The sequence below is a fragment of the Porites lutea genome, chromosome 8 (genome assembly GCF_958299795.1).
Source record: "Porites lutea chromosome 8, jaPorLute2.1, whole genome shotgun sequence".
Taxonomy (NCBI): Eukaryota; Metazoa; Cnidaria; class Anthozoa; order Scleractinia; family Poritidae; genus Porites; species Porites lutea.
This window is the reverse complement of record NC_133208.1, coordinates 28,799,425-28,819,424: the sequence shown is the minus strand read 5'-3', so window position 1 is coordinate 28,819,424 and position 20,000 is coordinate 28,799,425. Positions and strand designations below refer to the sequence as shown.

Here is a 20,000-nt window from a genome sequence, read left to right as displayed (position 1 = left end):
CTCTGGTCGACACTAAAAGACAAACATGAACTTTTACAGTTGTAAAAGAAAAAAAAAATTGAAAGTACACTGTAGTTGGCAAAATGGAGAAAATGTAGACTTTCCTTTTATCCAAAATTTGTCTGTTTTTGTACCGCAAAGACATATTAAAGGATCACATTCAACGTTTGCGAAGAATAAACTTGAAAACCGTTTTTTAAATGTTAAGAGGTTTGATTTTCATCTCAGCACGTTTAGCGGAGTAACTGTTACCCTTCCACTTATTCCACATCACACCTCCCCCAGAGTTGGAGTGTGAGCCTTTGTAATAGAAGCCATTTAGAAAGGCTTGGTGACAATTGTTGAACCACCAGCCTCCCTTCCAATACTGGGCACAAGAGGGTGCACTACCGATCAGATCATTGTCCTGATCTTTGGTGGAGAACGCCACACCATTGTTAAACGAGAACGAGTCGCCGGCAGTTCCTAAAAAGATAAATAAACAACGGCATCTTATCTTGTTTCGGAAAAAATAATTAAAAGTTAAAAATTGATGCATGCAGTTTTCAAGTACGTTATTAAAACGGGGAACGGGCAACGAACACGAAGGTTAACCCATTCCCTCTCTGGTCCACGTTAAAGTAACTCCCAAGTTTTAAGGAGAAAATACTGTGATTAGAAAAATGAATTAAACACAGCAAATTAATGAAGTGAAAAACAGAAACAAACAAACAAACGTAATAAAAATGTAAAATGTAAAGCCCTGTTTATAGTGGATGTGCACTTAGCTTATCTCCACGCTCACAAATAATCGATCGCAAACATATGATCAAAAAATCATATCACATCACGCATCACATCACCTTTATATAACCTCGGATTTACAGTGTAGCTCTTGAAGCTAACATCCAAACAAAACCGGCGTAACATGGTTCAAAAACAGCACATGGCAGAAGGCAATTCACAAAGCATGACCGAGACTGTCGAGAAACCCCGGGGGTACTCCCTATGATGGCCTATACGGGGAGGCTCCGCCCGAAAGAGGTACCTTTTCCAGGCTTCAGGTATATGAAAGGGGAGGGAATTTACTCGTTGAAGTATATGAAAGGGTAGGGAAATTTGCCATTTGGGTCTGTGAAATGGTCTAAAGGGCTAACACGAAGGTATGTGAAAGAGGCACCATTCGTCAACAGAAGGTATACGAAAGGGGTACCTTTTTCGTAAAAAAAATGGTTTATAGCCTGTCGACGGGCTGCGGAAAGGGTGAAATAAATCGCGAGGAAAGGGCCACCCTTTCCCTTCCCTCTCCTCGTGGGTTTACATTTAGCCTGTTCACAGGCTAAATAGAATATAAAAGGGTAAGGGCATGGACTTCAAGGCGGAACCTCGCCGTACAAACATTTGTTGAGTAACCCTCCCCCTCCCCCCTAGGCGACAAACAACGCCAGATAATAAGGGGGACACAAACCTGGGTTTCCCGCATTTCAAGGTGTCAAATGTGGGCTGAAGAGAGAAACGTGACATGAAGATATCCGTATGAGAAGAGGACTTAACTGTACTTACGATAACTTCGCGCCTTCTGAACGTTCAATGAATCGATAAACTTTTGCTTCCCGTCAATGTACTGACTTAATCAAGATTTTCTTTTTGGAGGTGCCCCCATCCAGTCTATTCCCCTCAAAGCACTAACCTGCATACGTTCCAAGAGTTAGCCTGTATTTATTTCCTTCGCCAGCAACGCCAAACAAGTCGTACTCAGCGTAAGCTGTTTGTCCGTTAAAATCCTCGAGTTCCACCCGAAGCTTGCTTCGTTCTTTCGTCAGACGGTGAACCTTATCCAGTCCAAGCCAAAATTCCCCCCTTAGATTCCCGAAGCCTTGTTTGTAGTCTTTCCAAACGCGATCGAAGTCAACTGAGCCGTCAAGTCTTTTCTGAAACACTGCCCAACCCCCACCTGCTGTTGTTTGGTCACAATACACATCAAAGGCACCGGCATTATCGGGGTCGACGCGGTAAACACCACTTATTCGTTGACCTGCTTTGTAATGTTCGGCACAACTTTTGTAAACTGAAATTAAAGTAATGTTGGAAAATATGTTTAGGAGTACCAGTGAACAACACGCTTTGCCTAGTAAATGCTTTACGAGCCTTAAAAGCTAACCAGAAGGAATCCCAAGCATGGCCAATGGGATTGGGAAACCGCAAATAATTTACCATAAAATAGCCACATCAAAAAACGTAGGCAGCAAAAATGTCACAGAAAATTGTCTGTACTTGAAGACGGGCCTTAATATTGAATTTTTCTCGTATTGTTTTTTAAACAGTGGTAATACGACTGAGGCCAAGGCCAAACGTTGATATTTTTATGAGAAAAACTAAATTGTAATTTGGGCGTCGACCTAAATTAAGGTGGCTCCGTCATTCATAAAGGAGAATTGAGCTATGACGAACTTTTCGTCATAACCTTTTTCGTTTTTAACACGATATGGCTTCGAAACTTTCCAGAGAATAACAGATATGATTCAGCAATAATATGAAATATTCCGATTTCATTGTTGGTAAAATTTTTTGCGAAATTAGCGCTTAAAGGGACTGTGTCACGATAGTGCGATTGTGTGAGGTTTGACAGTAGCTGATTGTTTTTGAACCAATTGGAAGCGAGTAAGATACACGCAAGGAAATTTACATAATTCAAGATTCATTGTTCGCGAAGAGGGAGTCGTTTTTGATCGATTTTATACTGATCCCCATAATTCATATTAATTTTATTCACTGGTATTCCTCAGATATATGTTGCAGCCGATAAGAATAAGATTAACAACCATGTCCTGCTTTGAAACAAACATTTACCTACGCGTATTTTCACGTAACCAAAAATAATTTGTAAACAAAGCTTACTGATATCTCTGTTTGCCCTATATAAACTTAGAAATACCTGCAAATAGAGCCTGGCCGGTGACCAAAACACACAGTATCGGATGAGGCAAACGTTTTGCCTAAAATGCCAGCTAAATGCACACTATAATAAAATAGGCCATGCCATGCGGCCGGGTAGCGCGATGAGCACTCCGCATCATAAACGTTATAGCTCATCGTAGTGGTGTTTGAAAGCAATTTTTAATAGCGATTCATCATAAAACGCTTTCATTGTAATAGTAGCCACATAACGTATGTGTATAAAGATTATTCGAAGAGAACAACGCAAAAAAAAAAAAAACTAATATTTTTTACTGAAATTTCTGGTACCGGCTTTTAATAAGATAACAAATATAGCAGAGAAATTTCAGAAAAATCGTTGGAGCAGAAGTCCGTAACTAAAAGTTGTTCCCAAAATTCAGCCTTGAAATTGTTTTGGAATTTAAAAAATAAATTCCTCTGAGGTAGAACGAGCTACCAGTTCGAGTTTTCCGAGACGAGAAATTCCTCCAGTGTTTTGCTTCAATATTCTTTAAACAAAAACCGATTGGTAATCGTGCTATTCTTAAAAAGGTTGTGGAGGAAGCGAGCAAGAAACTGGAGCACACGTTACCTGCACAGGCCGATCGCAATTTGGAGGATTCGTCGATTATTCTCGAATTTATAGCGCTTCGCGTGAAGGCGCGTGGAACGGGTCCGTTTGTATTGTAGCCAGCCTTCTTTAGTGGATAGTACCGACAACTGCAAAACCCAACAAAATGCCACTTTCACCCGTTAAAGGTATCTTAGCTTTGTTTTGTTATATTTTGACTTTTGGACTATTTTAGTTCATGGGAGTTTCGACGACACTAAGTCTGGGACGCCTGTGGCAAAACATGCGTCGCTTCGATCACGCAACGATTCTTAGTCCCAGTTTCCTTGGTTTTTGCAAGGAATGCTTGGCACAATGATTCCCCCCCCCCCCCCCCCCCAATTTGTATACAGCTATTTCGAGAAGTGCACGCGACAATCCCGAAAGGTATTGTTGGTAGTTTCGAGTACTCTGTTCTTCGAAGAAATTTGGAAAAATGGCACGGGAGGCCACGGACATATGTTTGCGAGTACTAAAGGAAAGCAAAAACGCATGTTCGACAGCTACAGTCGTCAGGAACAGTGTATTGATGATATCCCATATTACCTTTCGGGATTGTCGCGTGCACATTTTTTCCGACAACCTTTCTCGAAATAGCTCTATAAAATAAGATGAAAAAGTCCGGGGGGATGTTTCCAGAGAAATTGGGTGGGGGGTGTGCGGCACGTTTCCTGAAATCCTTACCCTAATTCAGACTAAAATCTGTGATTTTCCCTACCCTATTTCAGGCCTAATCAAAAATTTGATACCCTATTTCAGATCTGAAGCCCTGGAGCCCGGCGCGTGAATGCGTAAACATTAAAAGGGAAATGGTCTTATCGCCAAATGATGAAGTAGCTTTTTCTAAAAAAACATACCCAATTCAAGACTAGAGTGCAAAACCCATACACTACTTCAGACCAAAACGGCTAAAAAAACATACCCTTTGGCGCTGCACTTACTTATATAGCCCATAGCCTATTATCCTTATCCTTATCCTATAAGGGACTACCCCCCCCCCCCCTCTCCCCGGGGGAAAACGCGTTGCAGATTATTAGTCTCGCGGCTTACGCAAGCGAGACCAACAACGTACAAAAATGTGTTGAATTAAAGAAAATAATATTTAGCTTACAATACTTGATGTGCTGCAAACAGCTATAATGCTAATCTAGGCAGGACAACAGCCTTTTGTAAGTGGTTGAAAAAGAACCTGAAAAAATTAAGGCTTCACTGGGAATATCGATCGATGACCGGACACAGTTCAAAATATGAGTCATTTCATATATTTCCAGTCATGTAAATCTGAGGATAAATAAAGGTAATGTATGTATGTTATGTATTCCTGCATCAGGTATATTACTGAAGAATGCACAATGGCCTGCTCTCCAGTTGGCTTGCATGATTAGCTTAGAGGATTATCACGCGCGTTGCATCCGGTCAGTTATTACCATGGCTGGTTCATTGTTCTCCCCTAAATTTGTTCCTGAAGTTCATCATGTATTCGTACAGGTTCTCTCCAAATATGCAAATTTATCTCTTAAGATTTTGTGCTGCCGAATCCATGCATGATACCGATTTTCCGACAATTTTCCTCAACTGGGCAGTTGTCAAAATCTTGTACAAGTTTAGCTTCATTTCTGCTGTCGATTAAATCAATGCAAATTTGGTCCGTCAATCTTGTTCATCCATGGTGTAATCTTCTTCCACTCATTTCGTCCATTTTTCGCTTTTTTAAATTCGCTGAGTGGGCAGAAGTCTGTAGGACGAGAAAGAGCTCCAGAAAACGCATTACAAGAACGTCGCTAGGCTTAAGGTGATTAAATACAGTGTTTCAGAGGCCATACCGATATTTTTCAATCGCCTCTAAAGTGGTTTTTTCCTTGTCCGATCGCTGTAAAATTTCCCATGATCACTATCATTATTATTATCATTATCATCATCATCATCATCAAAGTCCAGACAACGGACGTCAGTAGTTGGGCAGTGAAGAGGAGAGTGAAGAATCGGATACCGTGTTAGATAAAGAGGGGAACAGCGAAAATGATCTCGTCATTGCTGATCTCGAGGAACAGTCAATCATGACAGGACACACAGGGACGTTGACTGTAAGTACCGCAAATGCTTGTACATTGTACTACCAGACAATAACGTTCAGTCAAAATCAATAATCAATAACATCAATAATAGTTAATAAAAATCAATAGCAATTAATTGATTGATGTTGAAAATCAATAAAAATCAAAGCCGCAGTCTTGAGTGATTTTTGATTTTCATTGATTTTCATGATTTACATCGATTTTATTGGCTGTAGTGTGATTTGTTTAAATTATTCTACAGACTGCTTTACTCCTCCGTTTACTGTACTTACGCGGAATTATCCACTTGATGTGAATAAAGTGGAGTGACAAGATCGGCTTGGAGATGGCCAAGCTGGCCTCAGTTCCCTCCGTTCTCCCCTCGTTCTTCCCTCAGTTCTCCCCTCTTCTTGGAAACGGAAAACACTTTCCCTTCCTTTACTTTAAAAGGACAGTGGTGATACTTCATGACTACACAGGAAATAGAAATTTCCACAGACATAACGTAACAGCTTTGTTGTGCTTGCGACCGACGTTTAAACAGCATTTAAGCTAATGCCTACCCGGGTTTTTTATAGCCTCTCACGCAGACGTTCTTAGGATTTCGTTACGCATCCCTGTCCTACTAATGTCGTTAGTGGGACAGGAACGCGTGACGAACCCCTAAGAACGTCTGCGTGGGAGGCTAGGGTTTTTACTGTTGCATAATCGGTGAGTAATTAAAGATTTTTATTGATTTTTATTGATTATATTGATTGAAATCAATGATTGATTTTCACTGATTGTTGTCGTCTGGTGTCATGGCATTCTTAACACACCTTAGAGACAAGTTAGGCGTCATAATCTGTTATTATGTCAAGGATGATGTCAATATGTTGAAAGCAAGCCAGAAAATGCCGGTGGGAAAACAATCGCTTAAAGGGACAGCGCTCCGATTATGTGCACTCTCGAGCGTTATCTGTTTTTTCTCTTTTAAAGACAAAAGAACTGTCGCATTATATCATGATTTCCTTTCGGAAGGCTAGGTTATCATAACGGCTAGGTTATCAATGGTAGAAATAATGGTAACGATCGTCCACGAAAGGGAAAAAAATGACGCCGTCCTTAAATCTTAAGATTGCAATGAATGAATAATTTGGATTTGGTAGTATGGCTTTTCGTGTACTACAGTACTGTTGAGTTTGAAGTCATCATGGTATGTTATTGTTGTTATCATGGAAAACTTGTATCCGTGTTCATTTAAATGCCCGAAAAGCGGAGCTGTCATGGCTTGCGTGTGGTTACCACCCTTTTTGTTCTCTATTTTCTACTTTAGCGTAGTCCGTTATAAGTAGCCTCTTTAGTTTCTCATTTAGCCGGAAAGACGTTCTTTTCACTGTTTGAGTTTTTGGAATTTTTTTTAACTTTTCTATTGTTGTTTTGCGTACATGAAATCAAATCGTCGTTTGCTGAAAACCATGGCCGTTTTCTTAAATTTTGTTGTTAAAACAGCTCTAATCTGATTGGTTCTTGCTGGTTTCTTTTTAGTTTTCAACTAATCAGAAACCATTTGTAATGTGCACTTGTGTTACAAATTTGCACTCGTGTAACAGAAGAAATGCGCTCCTTTCTCAGCCAATAGGAATTGAGTATTTTTTTTTTCGTGTATATTATTAGGCCTAAAAAAATGATCGCAGGTTTGAACAATCACCATCGTTCCACGTATCCGATAATCTGAACTGGCTGCTCGGCTCCGCTTTTCTATTTGTTACTACATACAGTCAATACTAAAATTAATTTAAACTCCTGCCAAACCAAAACTTTAACTGTAAAAAGCGAGAAGAGCACAAAAGACTTTTGCATTGCTGTTGTTGTTGTTCACTCAAAAAACAAACATATCATACAAACGAAATTAAACTCAAATGGCTCACTAGTGCATGTGAATCCATCCCCTGTGAATCCTGCTGTACATGCGCATGCGTAAGATCCAACAGTATTACTACACACCGCATTAACGTCACAGCTGTGAGAGTTGGTAGAGCACTCGTCGATATCTGGCGAAAAAAGTGAGGAAGCCTTCTTGTTTAGTGATACTCTAATTTTCTCTATGCGTTAACCCCGCTTAACTATATACTATAGGTAATCCGATTTTTTGCCTTTTTTACATATAAACGGAGGGGGAAACATTAAATTACACCAGAAACTCATAAGGGGTTGAAACGTGTAATTCGCGTTCAATGCTCGTGAATATTCACTATTACCGTATTTGGAAACCTTAGTGACGGATATCCATTTTCAACAAAATGGCTGCCGCACTATCACCATGCAGATGTTTTGAGGCAAGAGTTCTGCATTTCAAGGTTGAAAATACACCGTTAAAAGACAAAAAGTGGAACGAAAAAGTTCAAAAGAATTGTCAGCTTTCTTTTTGTGGAGGAAGGGAAGCTTTTCATCAAGAAATCGTCCTTCGAGGACTTCAACCTTGTTTTCTTCACGTCGGAGCGCATGATCTGTTACATGCAACCAAGGCAGCGAAGTTTTTGCTGAATTCTCAGGAACATTTTGCACTCTATTGCCAAGACAATTAAGTTTTTGAAACGGACTTTATGTATTTTAAATGTTTCATAGACGTTTTATAAATTTTTCTCTCCGACGCTAAAGAAAAATTACAAAATGTGCCCTGATTTGAGATAGATTTTGTGTTGAATTTTGCCATGTGCTCAGTCGATTTCACTTTTTTAGGGCTCCGTACACTTGCGTGAAGGGATCCACGATCCAAAAAGTGTTTTCCGAATTGCTTTAAAGGATTAACCTTTTGGATTTTGAATAAAAATTTACAAGAAACGGCTTCTGTGTCTATTGTTTTGACTTTGTTCATTCATAAAATTAGCTCAACACACGATCTTGACTACAACATCCAAGCTGAATTTAAGCTTCAATGCTTCTCATTCATTACACGCATCACTTTTTGCGAGATGTCAGGTTCAGGGTTTGGACACTTTTCGGTACGAAGCTAATGAATTTTACTCGAAAATATTTTTTACAGTTTATTCTAGACTAGTAATATAAGAATTTTAAAAGCCTATTTGTAGTTTTTAGTTTACTGTTCAAAGGGTCAACGAGGCATCTTTTTTTGAAGTGACAACTTCAAGAAGTTGCGAGGACGTCAATAGGTTTCACAATGTTACATTTGGCCCGGGTGGCAAGGCACTGACATCCTGCTCAGTATTTCGGTAAGATTTCTGGTTTCAACCTTTAAAATCTTTCTCGGCTTTCGGGAGTTTTCCCCAGGTTAGTAGGCCATTTTTTTAAGCGGGTACGGGAACGTAAAGCAAAATTACGTCACATTGTTTACGAAGTTTGATTGGTCAGTTATCTCTTCTTCTCGATCCAAATTTGGTACTTTCGAAAATGAATAATCACGAGCATCGCAAAAAGCAAACATATGAGAGTTACACGTTTCAACCCCTTATGAGTTTCTGATTACACGTAATAAACACAATTCGAAAGGAAAGAATCTCAAAAGGCGAGGACGTCTCACGATAGCTTATACGTGAGACTTCCTCTTAGCTCTATATCAGAACAGCTGCAGTAAGAGGGAGTATTCGAGGGAGTAAATTTCCTTTCTGAAATGCATAACGATTCAACACGATTTTTATTAAATATAACAGCGAAGTATCCTGTTTGTTGGGAACATTAACACACTGACCCTGAGCATGGCAAGAGTATGATCCTGTTTGACACTCGTTCACATCTGTATAAGAAAAGGGTTTGAGGAAAGATCCTTCTCAAGACGTTTTATAATCCAAGTCCACGCTGCCAAGGACGTTGTAGTGCATAATAGGCCCTATTTTACTTGTACAGTATTTTCACAGCGGTAGTTTTACTCAGGAGCTGTTTACAAGGTAAAATAGTCACAAATACTGGTGGTAATGTGTCGATGAAATTAAAAATGAAATTTGAGAAATTTGTGCTCGAGGTCTGGAGCACGTCACCAGATTAGCCGCCATCTTAAATGATCACACGTCTCTAGGAGCTGCCCCATCTCTGATGGTACAGCTGCAGTAAACTAACTTTCCTTCAAATTAGCTTAATAAGTATTTTCTCCTACCTTGGCAAGTTTTTCCATCGCCTGTGTATCCTACCTTACAGGTGCAGTAATACGATCCACCAGTATTAGAGCAGGTAGCGTGGATGTCACATACAGGAGAAGAAGCATTGCATTCGTCAATGTCTAAGAAAAACAACTTTAATTAAAAAACCACTTAATGGAAATATCCAGTCCTAGCACTACCGAATTCTCCCTAAACTTACTTCTTTCAAAACTTGTCCGTATTACTAAATCTTTTGTATTTTGTTTAATTGTTATCAATTGTTATTATCAATTGTAAAGTCTATAACTGGAAATAAACTGAACTAAACTGAACGAAACTGTTCAAATTAGCTTTACTGTCTTACTTACCTTGGCAAGTTTTTCCATCGCCTGTAAATCCTGCCTTGCAAGTGCAGTAATAAGATCCACGAGTATTGGAGCAGTTTGCGTTAATATCACATACCGGAGAAGAAGCACTGCATTCATCAATGTCTGGACAAACAAACATTAATCAAAGGCATTAACCCCGAATGATGTGACACAAAGAGTACTCATTCCTATGTAACATGAGTTTTTGCTTAAGGTTCCTTTTTTTCAAGTTTTTTTTTTTTTTTTTTGTGCCTCTGATTAGTTTACATCTCTTGTTGGCGTTGATGTCACATACAGAAGGTCATCGACCAGTTAGTGACCATTCAATTGTTTTTGTCAAGCTCAAGGTTAAAAAACCCAAGACTACCCCTCAGTACATTTCCACTCGAAGTTACAAGAAGTATAATGCGGATCTCTTTGTCATGGATCTAGCTAAGGAAGCGGATTCCCTGCTCACTATCTTCGATCAAACCGATATAGACTCTAAGCTCAATATTTTAAATGACACGTTGCAGTCTGTCCTGAGCTTACACGCTCCCGTGAAACAAATTAAACTTCGGAGCAGACCGTGCCCTTTTGTGAACCAGGAAATCAAGGATCTCATGAGATCGCGAGATCTCCTCCTGAAGCAATTCATACAGTCTCGCCAAGACACCGAGTGGATAAATTTCAAACATTCCCGTGACTTAATCAAGAAAAAGCTACAAGAAGCTGAAAGAGATCACACCTTTGAAGAGGTCACAGCCTATAAAAACAACTCTGGCTCACTCTGGAAAATTATTAATCGCGCCATCCCCTCCAAATATAAGCAGAGACCAGCCTTTACAAAGGATGTGACAGTCTTAACCAACGAATTCAATCAGTTTTTTGCTAAAGTCGGCTTAAATGCCGCTGACGCAGTACAGCGCCTGAGGGAAGAACATAACATCATAGTCCGAGATTTTTCATCCGAAACTGGCATAGATACTAACTCTATGGAATTATTCAATTTAAGAGCGACTGTCTGTAAATATCGACCAAAATCGTCTTTTTGTGGCACAAGTTCAAAATTCGAATTTCGCTCATTTTTGGCTCATCGATAACCCTTAATGAGTAATGAAACATGCTGTAGTTAGTTTTCCCAAATAACGTGTTCTTTTGTTAAAATTCGAGAAAACTCATTTTGCCCGTTCAGAGCTCAAAATCCACTTCCGGTAAAACGAAATTTTACACAAATTTCACTGACTCGTACGTCCATCTACAAAGATTTGGCACCCTTTGAAGAACACGAATAGTTTTTATGACCCTTTCTTTCTCATAAGACGATAAATTTGTGAAAGCTGTAATAAGTTTGTGGCCAAAAAGGTATTGTTAAAAATAGACCCTATTGACAATTTCACCGGTTCAAAATTATAGGGTTAAAATAATGTAAATTTTTACAATGCGCTACAACTTAGAATTTCGCAAATTGACTTTCTACGGTTTAACTAGGCCCCAATATATCAGAAAATCGAAACAAATCTCTGGGCAAACGATTTTAAGTAGCCCGCAAGACGCCCAGTTCAACCCTAATTTCGCGAAAAAATCGCGACATTCCACTGTTTAAAAATAGCGTGACATGGCCTGTCACGCCAGCGGTGTTAACGACAGATTCACTTTCAACATTCTATTCAACACTGATCACATACCGAATTCCAGCATACAATCTATATTACATCTTTCAATACATCTATCTTATTTAGAAGAGTCATTTTGTTTGGATACAATATATAGTGTAGAATTGCCCAAAAGTCGGCTTTTTTGAGCTACGTCGGCAAGACGTCGACGACCGAGCCCAACGAAAACAAACTTTAAACAAGTACAGTGGTGTGTTTCATTAATTTAAGCATCCGTCAAAAGGCATAAATACGTTAAATTTAAGACGGGGATAACCAATACTAACTAATTCGAACAATGTTTTTTTCTTGCAGTTTTCTCTTTCAAGTAATTATGTATAAGTATAGATGTACGTTTGGATGTATTACTATCACGCTTATAAAGGTACATCGTAACGAACGTTTCAGAAAACGTTTTAACTCGTTTCGATCGACGATGAAATGCCATCATAAAAAACAAATCACCAAAAACTTTCCTCTACAGCAAAACGGAAAACAGAGAAAAAAGTGGCGTTTTACTAATGCTAAAGCAGGAATAGTTGCAGCGTGATCATGAGCTTTTAAAAATGGCAAATGCTCCTTAATGGACATCTATAGATCCCTTGCATCGCCATTGGAAAAACACTCTCTGGCCCACTATGAACTAGCCTATTCCAGGCGTAGTGGACAGTGGATAGTGGATAGACGACAGTGGCGCGAAATTGGGAACGGAGTAAAACAAACGTGGAAAAGAGTAAGAGGGAGAGAGTAGGAGGACCTTTCGCCCTCAATCCCTAACCCCTCCCCTTCACCATTTTTTCTAACCCACTTTTATTTGCGTTTTACCAACTATCTGAAGGCCTGTTACAGGTTACCTACGTCCTTCATTTACAAATTTTTATGGTATATAACGTATTTATTCGATTAACCGCCCTGGGCGCTTATTAAATTTTTGGACCTTGAGAGTGGGCGCTTATTCGAGGTGGGTGCTTATTCGAGGCTGGGCGCTTATTAAATTTCGCCATTCTCAGCAAGTGTAGTATGTTTATTTTGCAACAAAACAATAAATGGTAATAACAAAAAGCGGAGATGTAACAAAGCAAGGTTTCTGTAAAATGCTCTGAAGAAAACTCCGTCTTCGGGAGGGTCTCTTATTATCTCTTATTTAAGTTTTTCTAGGAGGGAGTGGGGTGGTGGTGGGCGCTTATTCGAGGCTGGGCGCTTATTAACTGTTCTGCCTTTAGGAGGAGCGCTTATTCGAGGTGGGCGCTAATTTGAGGTTGGGCGCTTATTCGAATAAATACGGTATCCAACTTGAGCGTCGAGCACTTTTGGCGGTTTGTTATTGATCAGCAGGAACGGATTTGGTAGTACTAACTTTTCAACTGCTTTCAGACTGCGATTTTTTCTTTCTTTCTTTCTTTTTTTCTTTCTTTTATTTTTCCTTTGTCAGTTTCTATTTCGATCCTCTCTCCAGTCTCACTCACTCTGCCCCCCCCCCTCCCTTTTTTCCGAAAAAAACAACAACAACAACAACAATAAAAATAGGGAAACAAAATAGAGTATAACACTAAAGCTAAGAAGAATCTTGTAACGAACGAATGGGAACACCTAAAAAGGAAACTTTCCTCATCCTCCGTAGCCTTAGTTCATGAAACGTAGACGCCCAAGCGGGCCTCCAAAACCTTACCTTTGTCTTTGTCACAAACCGAATAAGACTGAAAGCCTTAGTCTGCTTTACGTAAGTACCGTGTAGATCTCCAGAAGAATTGTTTGCAGCCCGCCGTCAATTAACCCCAAGAGACTTCGCCTACTGCTGGTCAATATATAGGAAGGCTATTCCAAAGAACTGCTCCAGAAAAACTATTTTTCTTAGCATTTTTCTGGGGTATAGGAATAGCGAGTTTTCTGTGTCTCTTAACAAGTAATTAGAGATATTGCAACGTTCTGCCCTTGCTACGATCTTCTGTGCACTTAACAAGGCCCCTCAAGGTACTTAAGATATATGAAACTCGCCTCATACACTCGCCTCTCACCGCTCTTTGACGAAATGTTCCTAGCGGTAGATAGCGATGAGAGGAAGCTGTATCGCAGGCTTTTGGACACAAGGCTTTTCTACTATTTACATGGGTAAACCGGTCGCTCCACGGTTTGGGCAAATGGTGAGGAGAATTCAGGACTGATCAATTTTGATTCCGTTCGATAATCGCGTTTACCATTTGCCTAAGTCAGTGTCGTTTAATGAAAAACGGCCGCGAAAGCCTGAAACTGATATTCAAAAAAGGTTTAACGACATGAAATTCGAACTTCCGCCTGAAAGTTTCCAACCAGGAAGACCAGGAAAATAGGCGAATGCCTTTTCAGACGTTCCGTTTGTTTCAGGAATTTTCTACTGAAACGTCGAAAGCAACCCGAAACTGAGTTAATGGTAAGCCTGGCAAAGCACCAAAGTGTCCTCTTAGTTTGTTTTAATGGGTCATGTATATAGTCATGCGGTAGCTTCATGATTCATACACGTTGTCATACAAGTATCATGGGCGGATCCAGGATTTTTTTTAGGAGGGGGTGCACTCTACTTCAACACCAATAAACCACATAGTTTTTTTTCTTCGCAAAATACCAGTTGGATTATAAAACCGCAGGTCATCTCAGGGGAGGGGGGGGGGGTTGCGCACCTCCTGCACCCTCCCCCTAGATCCACCCCTGAGTATATAGGCTCCTCTTTGGCATCCACCTAGCTTTTTTTTTTTCAGTTTTGAGAGCCCGCAAGGGTAAAAACTTCGAAAAGGACTATTGCACCAATACTTAGTCTAAAATATTTTTATTCTTTAAAATTGTTCCAAGGAAATTAGTTTTTATAAACCAAATGGCATTGATTGGCGATGATTTAATTCGTAAATATCTCTCAATGCAAAAATTCATTCAGTAATCAGTTTTAGTTTTTAGATTTTGTTCTATTTATATACCATTTTTTGAGGGAAATCGCTAGTCTGAAACTGAACATGAAGGTGTGTGACGCTATCCCAGGGACCCTATATGTCGTATCTGAAGAAAATGCTGCAATCAATGAGAATCATAGGTTTACTGAACGATTTAATTTCGAATTGGCTTTTAATCTGCCTTTAAGTAAATTGTTTAAAGCATATCTATAGGCAACACTGGCGTGACGGGCCGTGTCACGCTATTTTTAACCACTGCAATGTCGCGTTTTTTTTGCAAAATTAGGGTTGAACTCAACGTCTTGCGGGCTACTTAAAATCGTTTGCCCAGAGATTTGTTTCGATTTTCTGATAGATTGGGGCCTAGTTAAGCAGTAGAAAGTCAATTTTCGGAATTTTAAGTTATAGCGCATTGTAAAAATTTGCATTTTTTTTATCCCTATAATTTTGAACGGTAGAAAAGGTCAATAGGGCCTATTTTTAACAAACCTTTTTGGCCACAAAATTATTACAGCTTTCACAAATTTATCGTATTATAAGAAAAAAAGGGTCATAAAAACTATTCGTGTTTTTCAGAGACTGCCAAATCGTTGTGGTTTGACGTACGAGTCAATGGAATTTGTGTAAAATTTCGCTTTACCGGAAGTGGATTTTGAGCTCTGAACGGGCAAAATGCGTTTTCTCGAATTTTAGAAAAAGAATACGTTATCTGGGAAAACTAACTGCAGCATGTTTCATTACTCATTAAGGGTTATCGATGAGCCAAATATGAGCGAAATCAAATTTTGAACTTGTGCCGACCGTGGGTCGATATTTACGGAAGCCGCTCTTAAGGACAGTGTCACGTGACGAGGTTCGCCGAATTGTCACATCTCTCCCGATGAATAAATCTCCGGGACCGGACAAGATCAGCGCTCGTGTACTAAAAGACTGTCTCCCTGTCATATTGGGCCCTCTTACTGACATCATCAATTATTCTATCCTTACTAGCACATTTCCTGACAACTGGAAAGAGGCTGAGGTGATTCCGATTCTTAAAGACGGTGACCATGAAAAAGCTGCCAACAACAGACCGTTATCTCTGCTAGCCGTAGCTTCAAAGGTCCTCGAAAGGATTGTTTTGAATCAGTTCAGCGCCTATCTCACAAAAAACAACCGCCTTACCTCACACCAAAGCGGCAATAAAAAAGCTCATTCTACAGAGACCTTAAACATCCTGCTCACGGATAAGATACTCGAAGCAATGGATAAAAAGCAGATAACAGCACTAGTACTATTAGATCTATCCAAAGCCTTCGACAGTATAGACCATGCAAGGTTGCTCCACAAACTCTCCATCTTAGGAGCCTCACCCTCTACTGTCAAATGGTTCAAGAGCTATTTAACTGGTCGCAGGCAATACGTGAAAATTGGCTCCGCCTACTCTGACACTCTACCTATAACTCACGGAGTTCCTCAAGGCGCAATCCTATCACCATTGTTGTTCTGCATTTATCTCAACGATTTACCCACGGCACCGACGTTTTGTAACCTAGAATCGTATGTGGATGACTCAAAGCTATTCATGTCATTTCCTCTCGTTGAGCTTGATGCTGCCATTGAAAAGCTCGAACAAGACCTTCACAGTGTAGCTCAATGGTGCTGTGAGAACCATCTACTTATCAATCCCGATAAAACTAAACTCCTTTTCCTCGGTACCAGACAGATGTTAAGCAGGTTACCAGAAGACCCTAGAGTGGTATTCTTAGGTAAAACACTGCAGAAGCCAACAGACTCTGCCAAGGGCTTGGGAGTCTTTCTTGACCCCCATCTGACCTACGATCACCATATTTCATGTGTAGTGTCATCTTGTTTCGCAAAGCTTTGCCAAATAAATAGAGTCAAAAGGAGCTTCGACAAGGAAACACTAGAGTTGTTAATAACGTCATTAGTGTTTAGTAAGATGCTTTACTGCTCATCTGTATGGTCAAATACTACACTCCAGAATATAAACAGATTACAATCTATTCAGAATTCTGCGAGCAAGATCGTAACAAACTCTAGGAAGTTTGACCACGTAACACCTTTGCTTCGAGAGCTAAGCTGGCTTCCTGTTCAAGAACAATTATTCTATAGAGACTCCGTTTTGACCTTTAAATGTCAGAACGATCTTGCGCCTCAATACTTAACGAGCAAGTTTACCAAGCGCTCAAATATACATACTCGTAACACTCGTACACGGAACTCTTTGCAGATTCCGCTATACAGAACGGCTATAGGCCAGCGCACATTTTCCTACAGAGGAGCCTACACATGGAATAACTTGCATAATGAACTTAGGCAAAGTGCCTCATTGGCATCTTTCAAGCGCGCCCTGAAAGACACACTATTGAGCCAGACATTTCTTTCATAAGCTCTAGAATTTAGTAGAATACCATCATAAATTGTGATTTCGAGTTTTTATTGTCATTTTTGCTTTTATAAATTGTAAATAGTTTGTAAATAGTTCCTGAAAAACCTCACGAGGATGTTACTATTAAAGTTATTTATTTATTTATTTATTTATTTATTTCAGGGGAAACACTGTATTCGTCAGTGTCTAAGAAGAACAGCATGAAAAAAAAGCACTTTCTTAATGAAAATATTCAACTGGTCCTGTTGAAATTAGCTAAAGTATCTGATGTTACCTTGGCAAGTTTTTCCGTCGCCAGTGTATCCTGCCTTACAGGTGCAGTTATAAGATCCAAGAGTATCGAAGCAGTTGGCATTAATGTCACACACAGGAGAAGAAGCACTGCATTCGTCAATGTCTACACATTCAAACAAACATTATTGAACAGCATTAACCCCTAATATAAGACCCAAAGAGCACTTATCCTATCTAACATGTGAGGTTTTGATTAAAATTTCCTTGTCAAGTTTTGTCTTTTGTTAGCGATGCGGCATGATGAAAAACTGACAAAAAGCTGAATCAGTCGCCGAGCATACAACTGGCAAAACTCACCGCGGGGTCTTCGTATTGCAATAAGCCAGACTCCTAGATGCAAAATGCTCGTTCTACTCGAAAGAATTTGATGACTTCTCAGCCTTTGTTAAGTGCTAGCTTCGTTCAAACACTATTTTTAACTCTTGTACCAGATAAGCAAATAGCAGAAGTCAGGGTAAAAGCACACAATGAATGTGCACGTGCAAGGTGGGGCATTTATAGCACGATGGAGATGGATTGAACCACAACAGAATTACTTTTAATGCAACATGGCCAACCTTTCAGCTTACCCGCCCCCAAGATCATGTAAGACTCCCCAAAGTATACATATGTATTACTTCGTGTAAACACGAAACATCCTACATCCCTTTCCTTCTTTAAGAGAAAAAACAAGTGTAGCATTTTAAACCTGAACAACGAATTGGGTAGAAAACACAAGCGTCCAGGTACCAAAAAGAAACACGGATTCGATGGATTACCGCGATCTCATTATTAGCCGCCATCAAATGATGTCACACGTAAGCCACACAATTAGGCGCAATACTGCTGAGTCTATTGTAGATAACAGTTTTTAGTAATATGAACTGTTATTGTCAAAAATTGACCCTTTTTAAACTCAAATTAACATTCTCGCAGCGATCGATCAAATGAGCGGAAGTCGAGGATTCATTTATAGTAAGACGCCGCTGACATATCGATGATTCATCTGGTTTAGGTCGATGTTATCTAGTGCCTTCCCTTCGACATTCGCGCTAAAACTCCTAGTACAGTGACGAAGGCTACCACGTTTTCCCGCCAAATTACGCTGGTTCACGCGCGAGCACTACTTAGTACTAAAAAAATCTCGTACTCGTAGTCGTACTCGTTCTAGAATCTAAAGGTCTCTATTAAGACAAGGACGAGAACGAGATTTTTTCACGCGTGCTAACCAACGTCATTTTGCCGGGAAAATGTGATAGCCATCGTCATTCTACTACGAGTTTTAGCGGAAACGTCTCAGCGGCGAAAACAAGTTATCAAATGTTAGAATCGAAATTTTATCATTTATCGCGATCGGGAGAGGGCTTTACCTTCAACGGAAATAAGCGAAGTAACTTTGGTAGTGAAAAAAGTACATTATGAGGCTTCCCGGGCTGTTATTTTCTAGGGAATGGGCGAGGAAACTTAAAATTAAAAGTCGTCCTCGTCCTCGAATCAAAAAGCCCACTAATAACACACATTTTGAGGCGTCAGAAACGGTGCGCGGGAAGAGAGTGAAGGGTAAGCGTTAACTCGTTTACAATTCTGAGTGGATAATGAAAAAAAATTGAAAATCAGGTTATTACTCAGAAGTGTTATCCTCTCTCGAAATAGTATTACGACTCTATAAACGAAACGGCGAAGCGTTTTAGCACAAATACTTGAGAAATCTATTTAAGCCATCCTGGTTCCCTCTGAGAGTTAGAGTTTAGTTTCTCCAGGTATGAACGGTGAGACAAAAATGACGTCATTGCAAACAATACCGCACGCCCTGCACCTGCAGGTGAAAAATGACGTCATCGGATACTGCCCCTACACACCTGCAACTGCAATTGTACACCTGGAGACTCAGTAGCAAATTTAAAGGTATCTTAGTCTGGTGAATACATCATGCAGTTAATTTCAGTTTTGCAAGCGTAGACTTTAAAGTCTAATTTGCCTGTCTAAACATGGTGAAGTGCTAATCATTCAGTAGAATGTTTTATCATGATATATAAGGTCGGCATAACGTGGGCTATACAAACCTGTCACAACCAAGTTCATCGTGGCCTTCTTGGTTCCCATGCTGTTCGTTGCTACGCATTGGTACAAACCGCTGTCCATTGGTCTTAAATTCATGATAGTGAGATTTCCTTCCCTTACGTCGGTCTTTCCAACAGGTAAAGGGGAAACAAGTCTGATCCAGGTCAGCTTGGGAGGTGGATACCCTTCTGCCTGGCAAGTTTCTTGTATTGTGGTGGATTCCATTTTTGAGACCAGTGATGAGGGTTTTTTGGTAAAGATCGGAAGACCTAAGAGACGAAAAATCAATATGATGTCGCTTGAAAAAGCTATAATTTATTTATTTTTACCCGTCTCCCAAACTACACAGAATCGGCGGCTTTCACTTGAAAAGAAATATCTATGTGAGTTTTCCCGCGTCCAGTACGACACCACATGTGTCAGTCGTGAAAATGACATTCAAGTGGTGTAACTCGTACGAATAATGGTGCGATATATGCCAGCTGACTAGTTTCAGGACTTGCACAAGTCTGACAAGTTGAACTAAAGAACCATTTCAAGGGGGCGGGGATACTCGTCGTTTCGTTTGGGTAGGTAAATTGAAGATTCTGGTATCATCCAGTGTGTTTAGTACGAAACGTCAACATTTTTATCCATTCAGGGTGTAGCTTAGGGTGATGTTTGAACAAATACCGTAAATCCTCTATGAACTCCCCCTCTCT

The 20,000-nt window shown here is 39.9% G+C and overlaps 1 protein-coding gene across 1 annotated transcript in view; it reads right to left on the bottom strand.

The window, feature by feature from the left end:
• Positions 1 to 181: 181 nt before the first annotated feature.
• Positions 182 to 20,000, bottom strand: part of LOC140946279 (angiopoietin-related protein 7-like) — a 26,033-nt gene continuing 6,214 nt past the window's right edge. The window contains exons 3-7 of the mRNA XM_073395369.1: positions 19,302 to 19,568; positions 17,240 to 17,362; positions 11,124 to 11,126; positions 1,670 to 2,047; positions 182 to 465 (exon numbers count right to left, since the gene is read on the bottom strand). Of these exons, the coding sequence (XP_073251470.1) occupies positions 197 to 465; positions 1,670 to 2,047; positions 11,124 to 11,126; positions 17,240 to 17,362; positions 19,302 to 19,568 (1,040 nt within the window). The 3' untranslated portion in view covers positions 182 to 196. The remainder of the gene's footprint in view (positions 466 to 1,669; positions 2,048 to 11,123; positions 11,127 to 17,239; positions 17,363 to 19,301; positions 19,569 to 20,000) is intronic.